The 15,006-nt window shown below is 37.1% G+C and overlaps 1 protein-coding gene across 3 annotated transcripts; it reads right to left on the minus strand.

The window, feature by feature from the left end:
- Positions 1–1,616: 1,616 nt before the first annotated feature.
- Positions 1,617–13,704, minus strand: LOC123516051 (ankyrin repeat domain-containing protein 50-like). 3 transcript variants are annotated; one of them, XM_045275067.1, is made up of 11 exons: positions 13,466–13,704; positions 10,246–10,486; positions 9,859–9,949; positions 9,519–9,706; positions 9,208–9,408; positions 8,081–8,158; positions 5,697–5,773; positions 5,236–5,402; positions 4,815–5,053; positions 4,292–4,465; positions 1,617–3,945 (listed from the first exon to the last, which is right to left on the minus strand). In XM_045275067.1, the coding sequence occupies exons 2-11, from the start codon at positions 10,483–10,485 to the stop codon at positions 3,805–3,807; spliced, it is 1,596 nt and encodes a 531-aa protein (XP_045131002.1). In that variant the 5' UTR covers position 10,486; positions 13,466–13,704; the 3' UTR covers positions 1,617–3,804. The 3 variants fall into 3 exon arrangements, with proteins under 3 accessions (XP_045131002.1, XP_045131003.1, XP_045131004.1); XM_045275068.1 differs by having other exon boundaries at positions 13,612–13,686; XM_045275069.1 differs by lacking the exon at positions 8,081–8,158 and having other exon boundaries at positions 13,466–13,703.
- Positions 13,705–15,006: the final 1,302 nt, after the last annotated feature.

Below are 15,006 nucleotides of genomic sequence, written 5' to 3' on the forward strand. Positions count from 1 at the left end.
CACAGTACTGTAAATGGGGTCTGACTATAAACTTATAGAGGTAAAAACATCTGTGTCAATGCATGTAAAGGTTTGCTTGAAGCCCAACCAGAGTTTGCTTTAGCTATTGCTTTAAACACTTGTAGAGTTGGTGTTAGGATGCTTGTGATGAAAACTTCAAGATCCTTCTCCTCCTGTGTGGCTGCTAGCTCCATTGTCCTTAGACGATAATGGTACTCAGGTTTATTCCTGCTGACATGCATGATTTACTACTTCTCTTTGTTAAATCTGAGTTGCCATTTTTGACTCCAATAGCTATAAATTTCACCAATTCTTGCTAGCTATAAATTTCACCAATTCTTGCACTGTTGTCCTGTCATTGTGGTTCTTAATTCTCTTGTATATTTTTACATCAGCACCAAAAAGTTTCCCATTCAACTATATGTTACATCTAGCAGATCATTTATAAACACCAGGAACAGCATGAGGCCGAAGACACTTCCTAATACTAACTCTCTGGAGTTGGTTTGTCAGAAAACTGTGAATCCACTTGAGAATTTCAGCCCTGAGGCACAAAGTTTTTCCAGCAAGCAACAATGTGGGGTACTGTGTCAAAAGCCTTGCAATAACCTAGGTACATAATGTTTCTCCTTAATATTTTCTCAATCACATTACATAGCACTGATGTCATGTAATGTGATTGAGTTCTGTGGCTGAATGAATTTATCGTCTCCTCTTTCTTGTAGATGGGATTGATGTTGGCTCTTGTCCAATCTTCTGGTAATGCTCCCATGCTGAGTGACTCCTTCAAGATCCTCCACAGCAAGTGCAAAATTGCTTTAGCACATTTCTTTAACATCACAGGATGAATTTAGAATTCCATCCAATCCAGGGTTTGACTCTGACTATAATCCTGCAAGAATAGCTTCCACTTTTTTCATACTATACTCACATTGGTGCAGTGTCTGTCCCTGGAACATATAGCCAGTTCCTGACATAAAGTGAGATAAACACAAATGAGTGACACTGTTATGTTGCTAGAAAGCTATCTTGACTACTCAGCTCCTGCTACATAGTTTAAAACTCATTACCTCCTTTAGTTCATGGATGACTTAACAAGCATTTGCTCATTGGCTTAAAGTCACAAGCCAGCATGTCTTACATCCTTCTGTTGCTTGACACAATAAGTGGAGGAAGCATAATTTTGATTCAGACTGGTCCTAAATTTACTGATTGCTACACACACCAACTATAAATGTTTTGCTCTTTTTAACCTCCTTGAGAAATAAGACTAATTCAATTTGTTTTCTTGAGTTTCCATCCTTATGAACATACTCCATAGACTGCATTTGTTTCTTGACTACTAAGCAAGAGAGGAAAAGTTGAAGAACCCAAAGATTCAATAAAATGGATGTGTTATCTGTACAGTCCAAAATTTGAGTCAAGTCTACTGAAATCTTTCTGTGCAGCATTCAACAACATTGACAATATCACGGCTATTATATGTGAAGTGAACATTGGTAAAAAAAGGAGAGCGAGAAAAAAAAAAAAATAAATAAATGCAAAAATGGCCTCATTTTTCTGCCATAGGTTTGCAATAATCTAGCAAATACACCTGAGGAAAATAGCAAAGCCAATCCTCAACATTATTTTATTGAGCTTAACCAGAAATGGGAGGCAAGTTTCAAACATTTGAAAAAAATAATATTTCACTGAAATATCATTTCATCAAAAAATAGATTTACTTAACATATCATCCAATTATAAAATAAGATTTCATGCATTCAGAATGTTCTGACTATAGAAACTTTAACTCAAGAGATTTAGATAATCAAGCTTTCCTTTTGGCACCCACATAACATATGTATACTGTCATGGTCACAAAACTATAAAGATCCTCCCTTTGAAGTTTCTAATTCACTTTAGGTAAATATAAAATCTTAGTCTGTAAATATAACCCTATTCTACTTATGTGAATATAAAACAGTAGAAAATGAATAGATTATGCATATTAAAAAAATAATGTACAATTGCCATTACAAAAATCAACAATTATATACATACAATCATTAATGATATGCAAAATATGATTTCATGACTGGTAAAAAAGCAGAGTGAGATTTGCTTTAGTAAATCCCCGCAAATGAAGACACACTGGAACCTAACCTTCAAGTACTGTGTATGATGTATATAGCTGAATTAATCATCAATTCAAAGTTTTATGCTCCAAACTAAAAAGTGCATTTCAGCAATTATTATCATTAACATTACAGAGAAAATGAAGGACATGGCCATTCTAGGAATATTGCATCATCACTCCTATACTTCCTTCCTTCCAAAAAATTAAAGAATCTCTCACCTGATTATCTTCAATTATCAATAAAATACATCTATTACATATCATGAGAAATAATAATAATAATAATAATAATAATAATAATAATAATAATAATAATAATAATAATAATAATAATAATAATAATAATAATAAAATAATAATAATAATAATAATAATAATAATAATAATAATAATAATAATAATAATAAACAGCATATATGGTTCTTATGAGTGACAAAGTCATTTTTGAATAATATAATATGTAGTTTTAAAAAAATGTTCTCTGCAAATACAGCAGAATGAATACTTATAAGAAGAATAAAGAAATAATTATGTATCTAAAAAAAAAAGCAAATACGTACTTCAGTATTAGATAAACAAATACAAGCCTCCCAAAAAACATTTCAGGTAATAAATATGCATAGAGTGCAATAAATGTAATGTTCAGTAAAAATAATGGCAATCATCACTAACACCATATCCATGTATGTATTCACTACCAAAACAAGAAGCTTAATCATGTGTTACTTAATTAGCATGAGCAGTATTCCCTAGAGCTGCAACACATTTGATTACAGTATCATTACTGTACTAATAGTAGAAATTGGCAGGGTTTATTTCTACTTCATATTAGTTCTAGAACACTTTGCTTGCCTTAATTTTCACAAAGAAAATTGTAGAATGAATTTCAAAATGTATATATTGAAGAAGCTTTGAACACAAATGAATTGTGTTCATTATGATAAAACTAAAAATGATTTGTGATGAAATACTGCCAAGTGATCAATGAAGAGTCTGCCTTAGCACCAACAAATTAAAACAAGCTTTTAATATAAGCAATCTTTTCTTTCTATTTATTAGATTCTTCAGCCATGACAAATCCTTCATAATTCACAGTACTTCTATTCTGTGAAACTGAAGAATCACTATAGGTTTCTTCTCATTTCATTATTTTCTATGTTGAAAATTTGTGTTTATTAAAAAAATATGAATATTTCTGAGATGTCTACTCTTATAAATATATAAACTATCATAGTATGTACTATCACTGAGGTTGTGAACCATAAAATATCACAATAATGAAATGCAAATCAACAGAAGAAGAAGAAGAAGAAGAAGAAGAAGAAGAAGAAGAAGAAGAAGAAGAAGAAGAAGAAGAAGTAACATACTAAAACAGACACAAGGAGTTCTATAAATACAAACCTCTCTGATTCTCACCACAAGTATACTGTACATGGAAAAAAGAAGTGTGTGTATGATACATATGCACAGCATTTCCAAACCTGTCTAAGGCACATGCTTTGCAATGAGATGCAATCACTGTAAGATATCCAGGTTGATCTCTCAACTCAAGAAGCCTTATGGCTATGTTGAGATAAAATATATACAAAAATTAATTATATACATATTACCAAAAAAAACTGGATCTGTACAATTATACAAATTACCTAAATAACTATACCTTAAAACTAACAGGGCCTGGCCAGTTAGCTGATTTCATATAACAAGTATTTCTTCATGATCACAGGAAGATTCAGCTCATCTATTCTGACAGGCAGCTTGTTGCCAAGCTCCTGACGCAGAAACACACGAGCAAGGTGTTTCAAGGGCAGCGGTGACTGGCCCACCTGTAACAAAGAGAAAAAAAAGATTAAGTAGATCTAGCTGTTTATCTTTATCATGCTAGATAATGAATGTTAGTCATAAATATCATGTATATAATAAACAAAAAACTTTACTCAAACAAAAATTGGTAAAGAAAATATTGATAAATTATGCACATGACTACATGCAATTATTTCTGTCCAAATCAATGTGGCTGCAAATGAAGATGATGACAGAGTAAGCTGATAAATACCTACTACATTACAGATATGCAACAGTTTACACTAATGTAAAAATAATGGTGCAAAAATCTGAATCAAATTCTTATCCTATTCAGTACTACTTAGCAATAAAGTGTTATAAAATTACCTTTAAATATATTTTCCTCTGATCATTGTCTATCAGAGATGAATGTTTGATGATGTTGAGATCAAAACGCTGGGCAGCCTCCAGAAGTGGAATGAGCACGTCAGGCCTCTTGGTGAGGTTGGGCAGGCAGTTGAGCATACCTCGGGGGTCTCTGCTCTGACTCTGCATCACCACCTACAGGGATACAGTGATGCATCTCAGTAAGGTAAAACTTGAGAGAGAGAGAGAGAGAGAGAGAGAGAGAGAGAGAGAGAGAGAGAGAGAGAGAGAGAGAGAGAGAGAGAGAGAGAGAGAGAGAGAGAGAGAGAGAGAGAGAGAGAGAGAGAGAGAGAGAGAGAGATTGTCAATAGTGGGTAAATACCTATGTATTTACCTACCAATTACAAAACAAAAATGCAGAAAGCAAAGGAATAGATATAACTCTCTTTACTTTCTCTCTTATTACTGTTATGTGTAGTATGCACCTCTATCTACACCATAGATTATACAGCTATTTCTCTTTCACTTCCTGCACACAGCTCACCTCAGCACCATGCTTCAGGAAGAGGTTCACTACCTCTACCTCAGGCTCTTCATTAGATGCCAGGTACTCTCCAAGTGCTGGCTTGATGGGAGAATTGTCCTCACCCACAATCACAATGTTTGGGTTTGCTCCTCTCTCTAGCAAAAGTTTGATAATCTCCAGTCTGTTGGGAATGCCCTCACTGCAGGCCATGTGCAATGGGGAGCCAATAATGGGTGAGCTGGCATCCAGGTTTGCCCCTGGTGGGGGGGAAAATTAGTGTGATTACTAAAGAAGAACATTTGAAGCATTTCACATTGGAAGGGCTGTTTGCACCAAAATAATTGGTTCCATCCATCTTGACCAAAATAATACTTAGAATAAAATGCAGAAAAGAAATTTTCAATAAATAAGAGGATGTATGTATGATGGCAGAACTCACCATTGTCCAGGATGAGGCGTACCATTTCCAAGTCACCCTTGAGAATGGCAAGGTCCAGCGGCGTAGGCTTATTGTAAGATGCCTCAAAGTTGACTCTTGCCCCTTGCTTCAGTAGGAGGTTGACAATAGGTACTGAGCCTGACAGCACAGCATAGTGCAGAACTGATCTGTTATAAAAGTGTAAAATAATGGTAAAGAGTAAGGAAAAAATGTGGAAAGAATATGTTTGGTTTTCCCTTGAAGAATAATGATGATAGAAGTAAAGAATACAAAATATGCTTCTATATCTTCTTTTGCAATGACTATATTGCTGGTAAAGGCTTCTTAATAATTCACACATAGATTTATCATGGCTATTGTTGCTTAGGTTACTCAGAAAACAGTAAAATGTTGCATGAAACTATGAAATAAAATCCTCATACTTACAAATTCTGCAGAAAAATGTGGATGTAAAGGCCTACCTGTAATCATGTCGAGCCTCTGTGCGTGCATTGACATCAGCTCCAAAGGAGATGAGAAGAAGTACAGCTTCAAGACCCTGTGGGACAAACCATTGGCTGTGATAACTCAGAGAAGCATGCCATCAATGATACAACATGAACATGATCTGCACCAACACTTACTTGCAGAAAGGAAAAGGATGACATGGTGAAGGTCCTAGTTAGTGCATTATTGATTAAATTAAAGACTGATTTATGATATTATATGAAATATAACTATAAAGAAAATAAAAAAATTAAGAATATCACTAAAGTACTAATGTCTAATTCACTTCTAGAATATGTGAAGCATAGCTCAGGAGCAAAAACAAAGTACATTTATTAATACAAAACTGTCATGCAAAACTGCTGTTGCTTCACTTTTCACCATGATATATGCTACACAACACTATTATACACCAGTGCTGCAAACAATGTGATTATATGATTGTGTATATTTACATAGTTGTAGGTCACTAGCTGTCTTTGCAAGTCAATGAAATAAAAAAATATGAAAACCTGAACCAGCAGGTAATATTGTAATGGGAACTTTGTACTGTGACAGATATGAGGGAAAATACATAAGTATTCTTAATTAGATTGTTATCATGATCTCTCTTATTTTCATATCATTTAGTGTGTTAGATAATTTTCTTGTGTTAGACACTAATACCTAATTCTGAAGAAAATGCTGTGTCCACTTGTAGTACTGAAAAAAAAAAATCTAAAAAATCAACAAAATATTAAGGAATTCCAGTTGCATGTCTTGAGCTTTTAATCATATATCATGATGGTTATTTCTGATTGAGAGCCCATTACTTTTGCTCTTTTATTAAAAGCAGCTTATTCAACTGGAACTATGAGTGAAGCTGCTTGCCGGCAATGAAAAGTTCATCTATGATTACATCTAAAGGGATCATGAAGCAATACACGGACAAGTTCCATGCGAGAGAACATCAATGTTTCTAATAAAGGATCAGCTTTAAGGAAAATAAAAGCCAATGCCGGCACTTGGGATTGAAGGATGAGAGCCTTGACCAGCACCCACACACCCAGCCTCCCTGCAAATGTTAGACTCAATAATGTCTGAAAAATTTCTTATGGTTAGGATTTCTTATATTTCTTTGATCAAGTGAGTTTGATTTTGGTACAGAACACTGCATGTTCTTTTTACTTATGATATTTCTTATTCTCCAATTAATGTGATTATAAATCATAATGTACTCCTTGCAACTAACTCTTCTGAAAAACACTAGAAAACTACCACACTGGAAGGCAGATAGCAAAACACCTCAGCTAAGGACTTGGGTGTGTTACGTGCCATGAAGGCTCGTACTTCAAGACCTGGTTCCTTGTCCTGGCACAAATGTGTAAGAAGAAAGATATATATGATATTGTTATTACAAACAAAGCTTTTTTTTGTGGATGTTAAGAGTTAAGCCATTTTCAAACTTTATATATATTTAGCAGTCCAGCTCTGAGTCATGCCATGTTAAAATGTTTCCAGTGCATTTATGGTAATGTGCAAGAAAATAATATGAATTTTTCATATAACTTGCTGAAGGAATAAGCTGTTATTCAAAACTTGAAATTATACAGAACATAGTAAGAAAATAACAGCAAGATTAATATCAATCTGAATGAAAAAGAATGTATGTTTAAAAGACAGTTAGTTGGATGTACAGTATGCATATGTCTTATAGGTATGCTGTAAATACAAAAACTAACAGAATGATAACAAGAAAATAGAGGCTAGACCACCTGCATTATTAGTACTCATGCCAGGACCATAGAAATATACACAATAAACAATAGATATACATCCACAATAATAGTACCATAAATTGTAATAATATATAAAAAGATGGTATGTTGTGTTTGACAAGAGGCCAATTACATATGACCTGAGAGAATTTGCACCTTTCAAATCTTTTTACATAATACCTTTTCAATTCAAAGTCCTCTGAGGTTGTTAATTCAACTGATACAATAGCTGTTAGGTGTAGATTATAAAATTAATATTCTTTTGTAAATTAAGTGCATATTAAAAGTATATAAAATTAAATACCATATGTATCATCTAACCCATTCTCTCCAGAATATATGAATATAAAACCTGTAAAAAGATGCTTACTAGTAGTGAAAGCAGGTCTTTTTTCAGATGCACTGTGTAAAGGTTAATAGAGTAGGTTGTTTATATTAATAGCATAAGCAATATATATGTGAGATTTACTTCTCACAGTAGTGATATATTCCATAAGAGAAGCATTAAATGTTGTGTGTATGTGGATGTGTAAAGAAAGAAAGAAAATGAGACAATTGGGTCAAGCCAAAGAACCAGGTCTCTTCCCAGCAGCATCACTCACCCTCAGAGTCTGTGTGAAGTGGCGCAGAATCTCTGCACCTAAGATGTTATCACGGTTCTCCATCTCTTCTGATGCCTCCTTAGGAAGAGAGTGGAAGGATGCTACATAAATGGGACCACAGCATTATTCAGAGACAAGCATTAAGAGGACATTGTCCTTACTTGTAACACAGAGCATGCACTTCATGTGTGAGGAAATATTAAGTAGTTATGAGTAGTGCATAAAATTTTTAGATTAACACATTAAGCAGTGAGTATTTGAAATGAGAACTACCCATTATCTCTCTTGAAACTGTTTTATTGAGATTTATTTCATAAACATCCACCAGACATGCTGGTATAGAGTGAATTAAAAAATCTACATCCCATTATTCTCATTTAATTATATTGCATAAAATCAGTGGCAAGCCAACTGTACTTTATTTTCTCATCATAATGTTTAGATACTGTGTAGTGACTGATTTTTCTTTAATTCATATCAGAAAGAGGCAATGAAACTTGAGTAATAAAAAAAAAAAACTTGTATGTACAGCACATTTGGAGCAATAGTAACAATTCACATACTTGGTTTACATATATATATATATATATATATATATATATATATATATATATATATATATATATATATATATATATATATACATTACATTTTTATTGGTAAGTTCAAACTAAGTCAAAAGTTAATAAGCTTAAATCTACGTAAAATAAGTAAAGCATTTTCATATTGATCTTTCATTATGAATAAAGACAAGCACAGTAAAAAAAAAAAGAATAAAAAATACGAGACAGCTATTATTTGCAAAAAATAAACATTGCACCCAATCACTGATATAATTTTTGAATTATTTATTTGTACTAGTGTACTAGAACGAGGAATACTGAAACAACGATATATATATATATATATATATATATATATATATATATATATATATATATATATATATATATATATATATATATATATATATATTAAAAGAAAACTTGAGAGAGAGAGAGAGAGAGAGAGAGAGAGAGAGAGAGTTTCGATTATCCTAAATAAGTTTTGTAAAGTTTATGGTCAGTCATTCGGGAGCACAGACCACACATGATTGAGTGACAAGGAGATGCGTCACGATTACCTACCTGCTGGAGGCGGCAACACTTCATGAGGGGCGTGAAGCCGTGGCGGTCCCTGGCGTTGGGATGGGCGCCGTAAGTCAGCAGGAGGTTGAGGAGTGTTGTGTTGAGTGGGTTGACGAGATTGATCTCTGAACCGAAGAAATAGCGAGTGTTGGGGTTTGCTCCGTTTTCCAGGAGCAATTTGGCAGCGTCATGATGGTCATGCTGTTGAAGACACGACCAAATATGATCACCGTTGGTCTTTTTACCGAAAAGCTAATGACATTTTAGCTGTAACTGAGTTGTGGCAGCGAAACACGGTCTGCATAGCTTACCTTGATTGCCAGACGCAGAGGTTCGTCAAGGGCATCGGTGGGGAATTCATCGTCGAATTCTGGAGGGATGTTGAAGTTAATCTGAGCGTTGTGTTTGATAAGTGTCTTCATCATCTCGGTGTAGCCGTGCTCCGCTGACAGGTGCAGGGCGGTGTAGCCGATCTCATCCCGGGCGTTTATGTCACATCCTGACAGGGTATATTGTTCTTCAGTACTAGCGTGACCATCAACGTTAAGTATGTGCAAAGAGAAGGACTACGGAGACTGGACGACCAGACAAGTAAACATACGAAGTGGTTTAATTGTTTGGTGGAAAAAAAAGAAAAGAAAAAAAACTAACCTTCATTGATTAGGAACTCAGCAGCCTCGGGATATCTCTGCCACACGGCGTAGTGCAGAGGTGACAGGCCTTGTGTCACGGGGTCCTTCACCTGCATACAAATATTTAGTCATTACATACTATAATGCCAAAATGTCTTACTTTTAATATATCCAAATGTGTGAATTCTTTGATTTAAAGCAGAACTAGATTATAAACAATGTAAATAAAATTATATGTAAAATAAAAAATTCACTCAGAACATCCTGCTCTTTCTCATGTCTAAATATCTGTCATAAATGGTGGAACACACTATAGTTGACGTGTAGCGTAGACGGACGCAACATGGTTACACACACTACTCAAATGCATCATTACATGTCAGCACACCCCCTGGCCCGTGCTCACATTGGCACCACACTGCAGCAGGAATTTGAGCTCCTCGATGGGCGCCAGACGGACGATGGCGTCAGCAAGCTCACGCTGGATGGAAGTCTGACGCTGAAGTCCCTTCCTCTCGGTCTTCCTCTCTCTGATGTTGGTCTCACCATCAGACTCTGTTCCGGAGCCGTCGGTCACTCTGTCTTCCTCCTCCTCCTCCACTTGCACATCCTCTCTCATCTCGGGGGATATTGTTTCTGAGGGCATCCTGCGAGGCAGATGGAGAGGTCAATAGCAATGGGCTGCTAATGTTATCTGGAGAAAACTTGATAGCAATTACTCTCTCTCTCTCTCTCTCTCTCTCTCTCTCTCTCTCTCTCTCACACACACACACACACACACACACACACACGTATAAATAAAAGCACGAGGTACGTTCCCCTCTTATCTTTACTCGTCGGAAACTGCCGCCACAAATACCCCGAGAGGGAGAGGGGGGTGAAGGGCGTGGGGGATGTAAGGGGTAAGTGGAAGTAGGTGCCAGTCCCCTCTCCTTCCTTCCCTCTCGAGCACCAGCCGGGGGCCAAACTTCCCCGCTGGGTTTCCCCTTATGTTCTGTCATGGCAATAGTTGTTGACTTTACTATCCAATGATACGTGGCTTTATTTTGGTTTGCCCTTCACCAGCATGAAGAATTGGTGCAGCCATTATTCTGATCTTAATATTTGTTAATGTACTTGGTAATTCTGATAAATCTGTTAGAAACCACCAAAAATAAAGATAAGTAGAGGAATAAAAAAAAATCCATCTTGTTACCAGTTAAGAATTATGCGGACATCAAGGAACACAGGACAATAATGATGTCTGAGCTAAGGACACTATTACAAAGCAAAGTTCTTCAGTTTCACCGTAAACTGCTGGCCTGCACAAACATCTCTCATTTATTCGAAACCTAAAAAAAAAAAAATAATAATAAATAAAAATAAATAAAAGTAAATAAATAAAATAAAATATATAAACAAATAAATAAATAAATTTAGTTGAAAACCATGACACGATATTCATCAGTCTTGTTCGTGGTGTCAGCGTGAGGGAAGGAGTGGGCAAGGTAGCGATCTCGAGGGTTGCGTCACGCCAGCACAAAAGACGCCCCACTGTCTCGTCTCTGCCCTGCTTCCTGTCTAATTTAAAAGTATTCTTGAAATGGAGGAGAAAGTGCCAAGAGACGACTTGTTTCTAAGATGTACACCATAAAATGTTCTCAAAATGCTAATTCTTTGTTGCAGGAGTAACGTGAGTGGTTGCTTGTCACTATTCTGAGAACAATAGTAAACTTGTGGTAGTATACTGTTAGGTACTAACTAGCGAATTTAAAAGTATATTTTGCTAGGTAGTAACTAGTAAATTTAAGAAAATAGAAAGGTATAACCCTAATTTTGCACAACACTGCTTTATGTGAAGTTTACCCACACTCTTCACATTGCATTACATTCTCTTGTTTTATTCCTTCAAGCTTCATCAGTTAATCAGTCCCTCCACTATCTCTAATTCAACTAAATTTCATCTTTGTCCAAGTCCAAATCCCCACAAAACATCACCTGCCGACACCAGAACGCATTTGAAGGATTACTGCGCCGTTGGTTGGGTGGTGAGGGGCGGGGTCTGACGGTGCCAGAGGTGCCACAACCACGTGAGTATTGGTGGGGGGGGGGCGTCTCTGTGCCCAAAATAACCCTGCCTTCCCAAGATGTGTGCCCAGTTTACCTGCCGCTCTCACCATACATCTCCCTTGTTACCTGTGTATTCAGCTCGGCATGAAATCTAAGTGCTACATTCATGGTACATTCTCTTCCGTACCTCTACAGCCGTCGGCATACTTTCCAGGTATGTCTGAGTTATGCTTAGCTATGAAACTTTCAAAATGTCTTTGTTATAGTGTGTACTAAAACTTTTAAAGATCAACAACTAAATATTAATTCATATGAGTTCATTTTATTGGCATGCATGTCAATTCGCTATTGGGTTTTGTTCAAAATAATGAATTTCATTCTCAAGCTTCGTCTGAAGCAGTTTTATGTTCATAATTATTTTGCTTGCACAAAATCAATAACTTTTTTCGTCGCCCACACCAACACACACACACACACACACACACAGGGATGGAAACAAGACAAAGTAACTTTCTGTTGCCAGCAACAAGCGGAGTCGGCTTGGGGAGCGGGGCAGTCACCCGTACACACTGCCTATTATGTAACAAGTATAAATGATTCATCCAGCTATAAACTAATGAACGTTCACAGAAACAGAAATAGTTCCTGAATTTCTTAATTTTCGGGCAAATATATATACAAATTATTTCATATCAGTATTTGAGAGCATCACTTTCATTGCAGCAGGGCCTGGCGCGCCCACGTTGGCCCAGCAGGGTATTCTTGGCTTGCTGTTGCACCTTGCCCCGCGCCCCTCACCACGTGGCTGTGTTTACGCCATCAGCTGACACCTCCATGATGACGCAATCTGAGTTTTACCCGTACTATATAGTCACTGGTTTTACACACACACACACACACACACACACACAGCTAATGATGGTAAATTATTAAAAAACCAGTCGATTTATTTGAAGTATGATATATATATATATATATATATATATATATATATATATATATATATATATATATATATATATATATATATATATATATATATATATATATATATATATATATATATATATATATATATATATATATATATATATATATATATATATATATATATATATATATATATATATATATATATATATATATATATATATATATATATATATATATATATCACTTTATCATTTTGAAAGATCATTTGAACAAATACATATTATCATTAGCTTACATCCTCTAATAGAATTTTGCAAGATTATGGGATGAACGCAAGATTGATGAGCTGCAAATGCTCTTGACTTTCGAGACAAGCGCTGGCTGTAAACGTCCTTCTCCTGAACTTTCAAATTGACGGGCGCAGCATACCCCTCACCACGGACACGAAAGACTCATTCTTTTTAGTCATCATCTAATGTTCGATTCTTCTCGAATACTTTTACCCACACGCTACTGCAACTCGTATACACACACACACACACACACACACACACACACACACACACACACACACACACACACACACACACACTATTCCGCTGCCCTCAACAGCATCTGAGCATGACAGTGCCGCCGGTACTCACCTGGAGGGCGTGAACGCGAGACTGATGAGTATCACTGGTGATCTATTCCTGAGTCTGCTGTGAGTGTCGGCACGACAGTGAACTGCTGAATAACGTTCTTTTACTCTTCCTTTCTATCAGACACTAAATTAATTAAGTATGATGACCTTTTAGTAAGTCATGGTGACAGAGTTGAGTCTAGAGTGCAGCAGCAGGTCACTCACGCGCTTGTAACTTGTTCTTGTCTGAGGCTGGCCACAGCGCCGCACTCACTTTTATAGACCGCCCCTGCGTCGCCCCGCTCCGAAGGGCAGGAGGTGAAGTGGGGGGTTGGAAAGCCCCACCAAGAAGGGAAGCCCCAGAGGTATGAGGGAAGGGGGAAGAGGAAGGGATATAGCAGGGTAGGGAAGATCTGGTGGGGGAGAGGGAGGAAGTGGAGACGTACGTAGTTGGGAGGGATAGAGATGCCAGGCCGGATGGCAGCGTACATAGAGCTACGCAACACTCACGGTGGCGTAGTTGATGCGAGGCAGACACCTCCCGCCAGGGACCACGTGAGAACAAGATGGACAAGACACTCACATAATCTTTCTCAATCATTGTTTTAAAGATATAATCACACATATGTATCCGCAATCCATGATCTACACGGCACGACTTTCTATACTGCTAACGTAACCCTCCACAACCTACGCCCCTCCCCGTCCCACCCCAGTCTGTCTTCCTACTTAATGTTTCTTTCTCGTTCTGAGAATGTTCCACAGCAAGCAGCAAGTTGTTCCCCTTAGTTGTCAAGGACGAGGGGAGCATCGCCTCGCCCAAGGCTTCCCACTCACCAAGGACACCACCCTCAAGGACACCACTCACCAAGACAACAACAACAACACCCAATTACTTTCTATAAACGGTGTAAGGCAAACACGTTTTGTGTGTGACCCTGAAGTTTACAATAAAAGGTTAACGTGCTGTGTAGTCACGTAAAAAAGAAGTAAATAAACAGATAAGCAAAGTAAATAAAAAATAAAAACAAAAATAAATAAACAAATAAGTAAAAAAATCCCAAGACCCCCCAAAACATTGACAGGTATCCGTTATTGGCGGCTTTCCACTCACAACACAGGCAAGACACACCCCACTTATCGCGTGTTCCCTCTCCCCTCTGCCTCCAAGCGGACGCAGCACTATCAACAACTTCATGAAGGCTCGCCAAGGCAAACCCTGTGACCCTCCCTCATCGACACACTCGCTGCGGGCGACGGCTGAAGCACCATAGCCTCCGTAACGCTTAGCAACCACAGACAGACGCGACTCAGGAGGAAAGCAGGAAAGGGGGCCAACTCATTCCTTGCCCTTTTCTCTCCCCTCCTTCACAGCAAGGGTAAAAATGGGCACGGGAACCAGGAAGGGGACGCGAAGAAGGTACACTACATGAAAAAGTAGGGAAAAAGGCTGGTGAATCAGATACGAATGACGGCGTTGAAAGGGAGGGGGAAAATGGAGCTAGGAGAGAAAATGCTGGAAATTGATCGGTTTGATGAAGATAATAAACAGGAAGCAGAATA

The sequence above is a fragment of the Portunus trituberculatus genome, chromosome 40 (assembly GCF_017591435.1).
Source record: "Portunus trituberculatus isolate SZX2019 chromosome 40, ASM1759143v1, whole genome shotgun sequence".
Lineage (NCBI taxonomy): Eukaryota > Metazoa > Arthropoda > Malacostraca > Decapoda > Portunidae > Portunus > Portunus trituberculatus.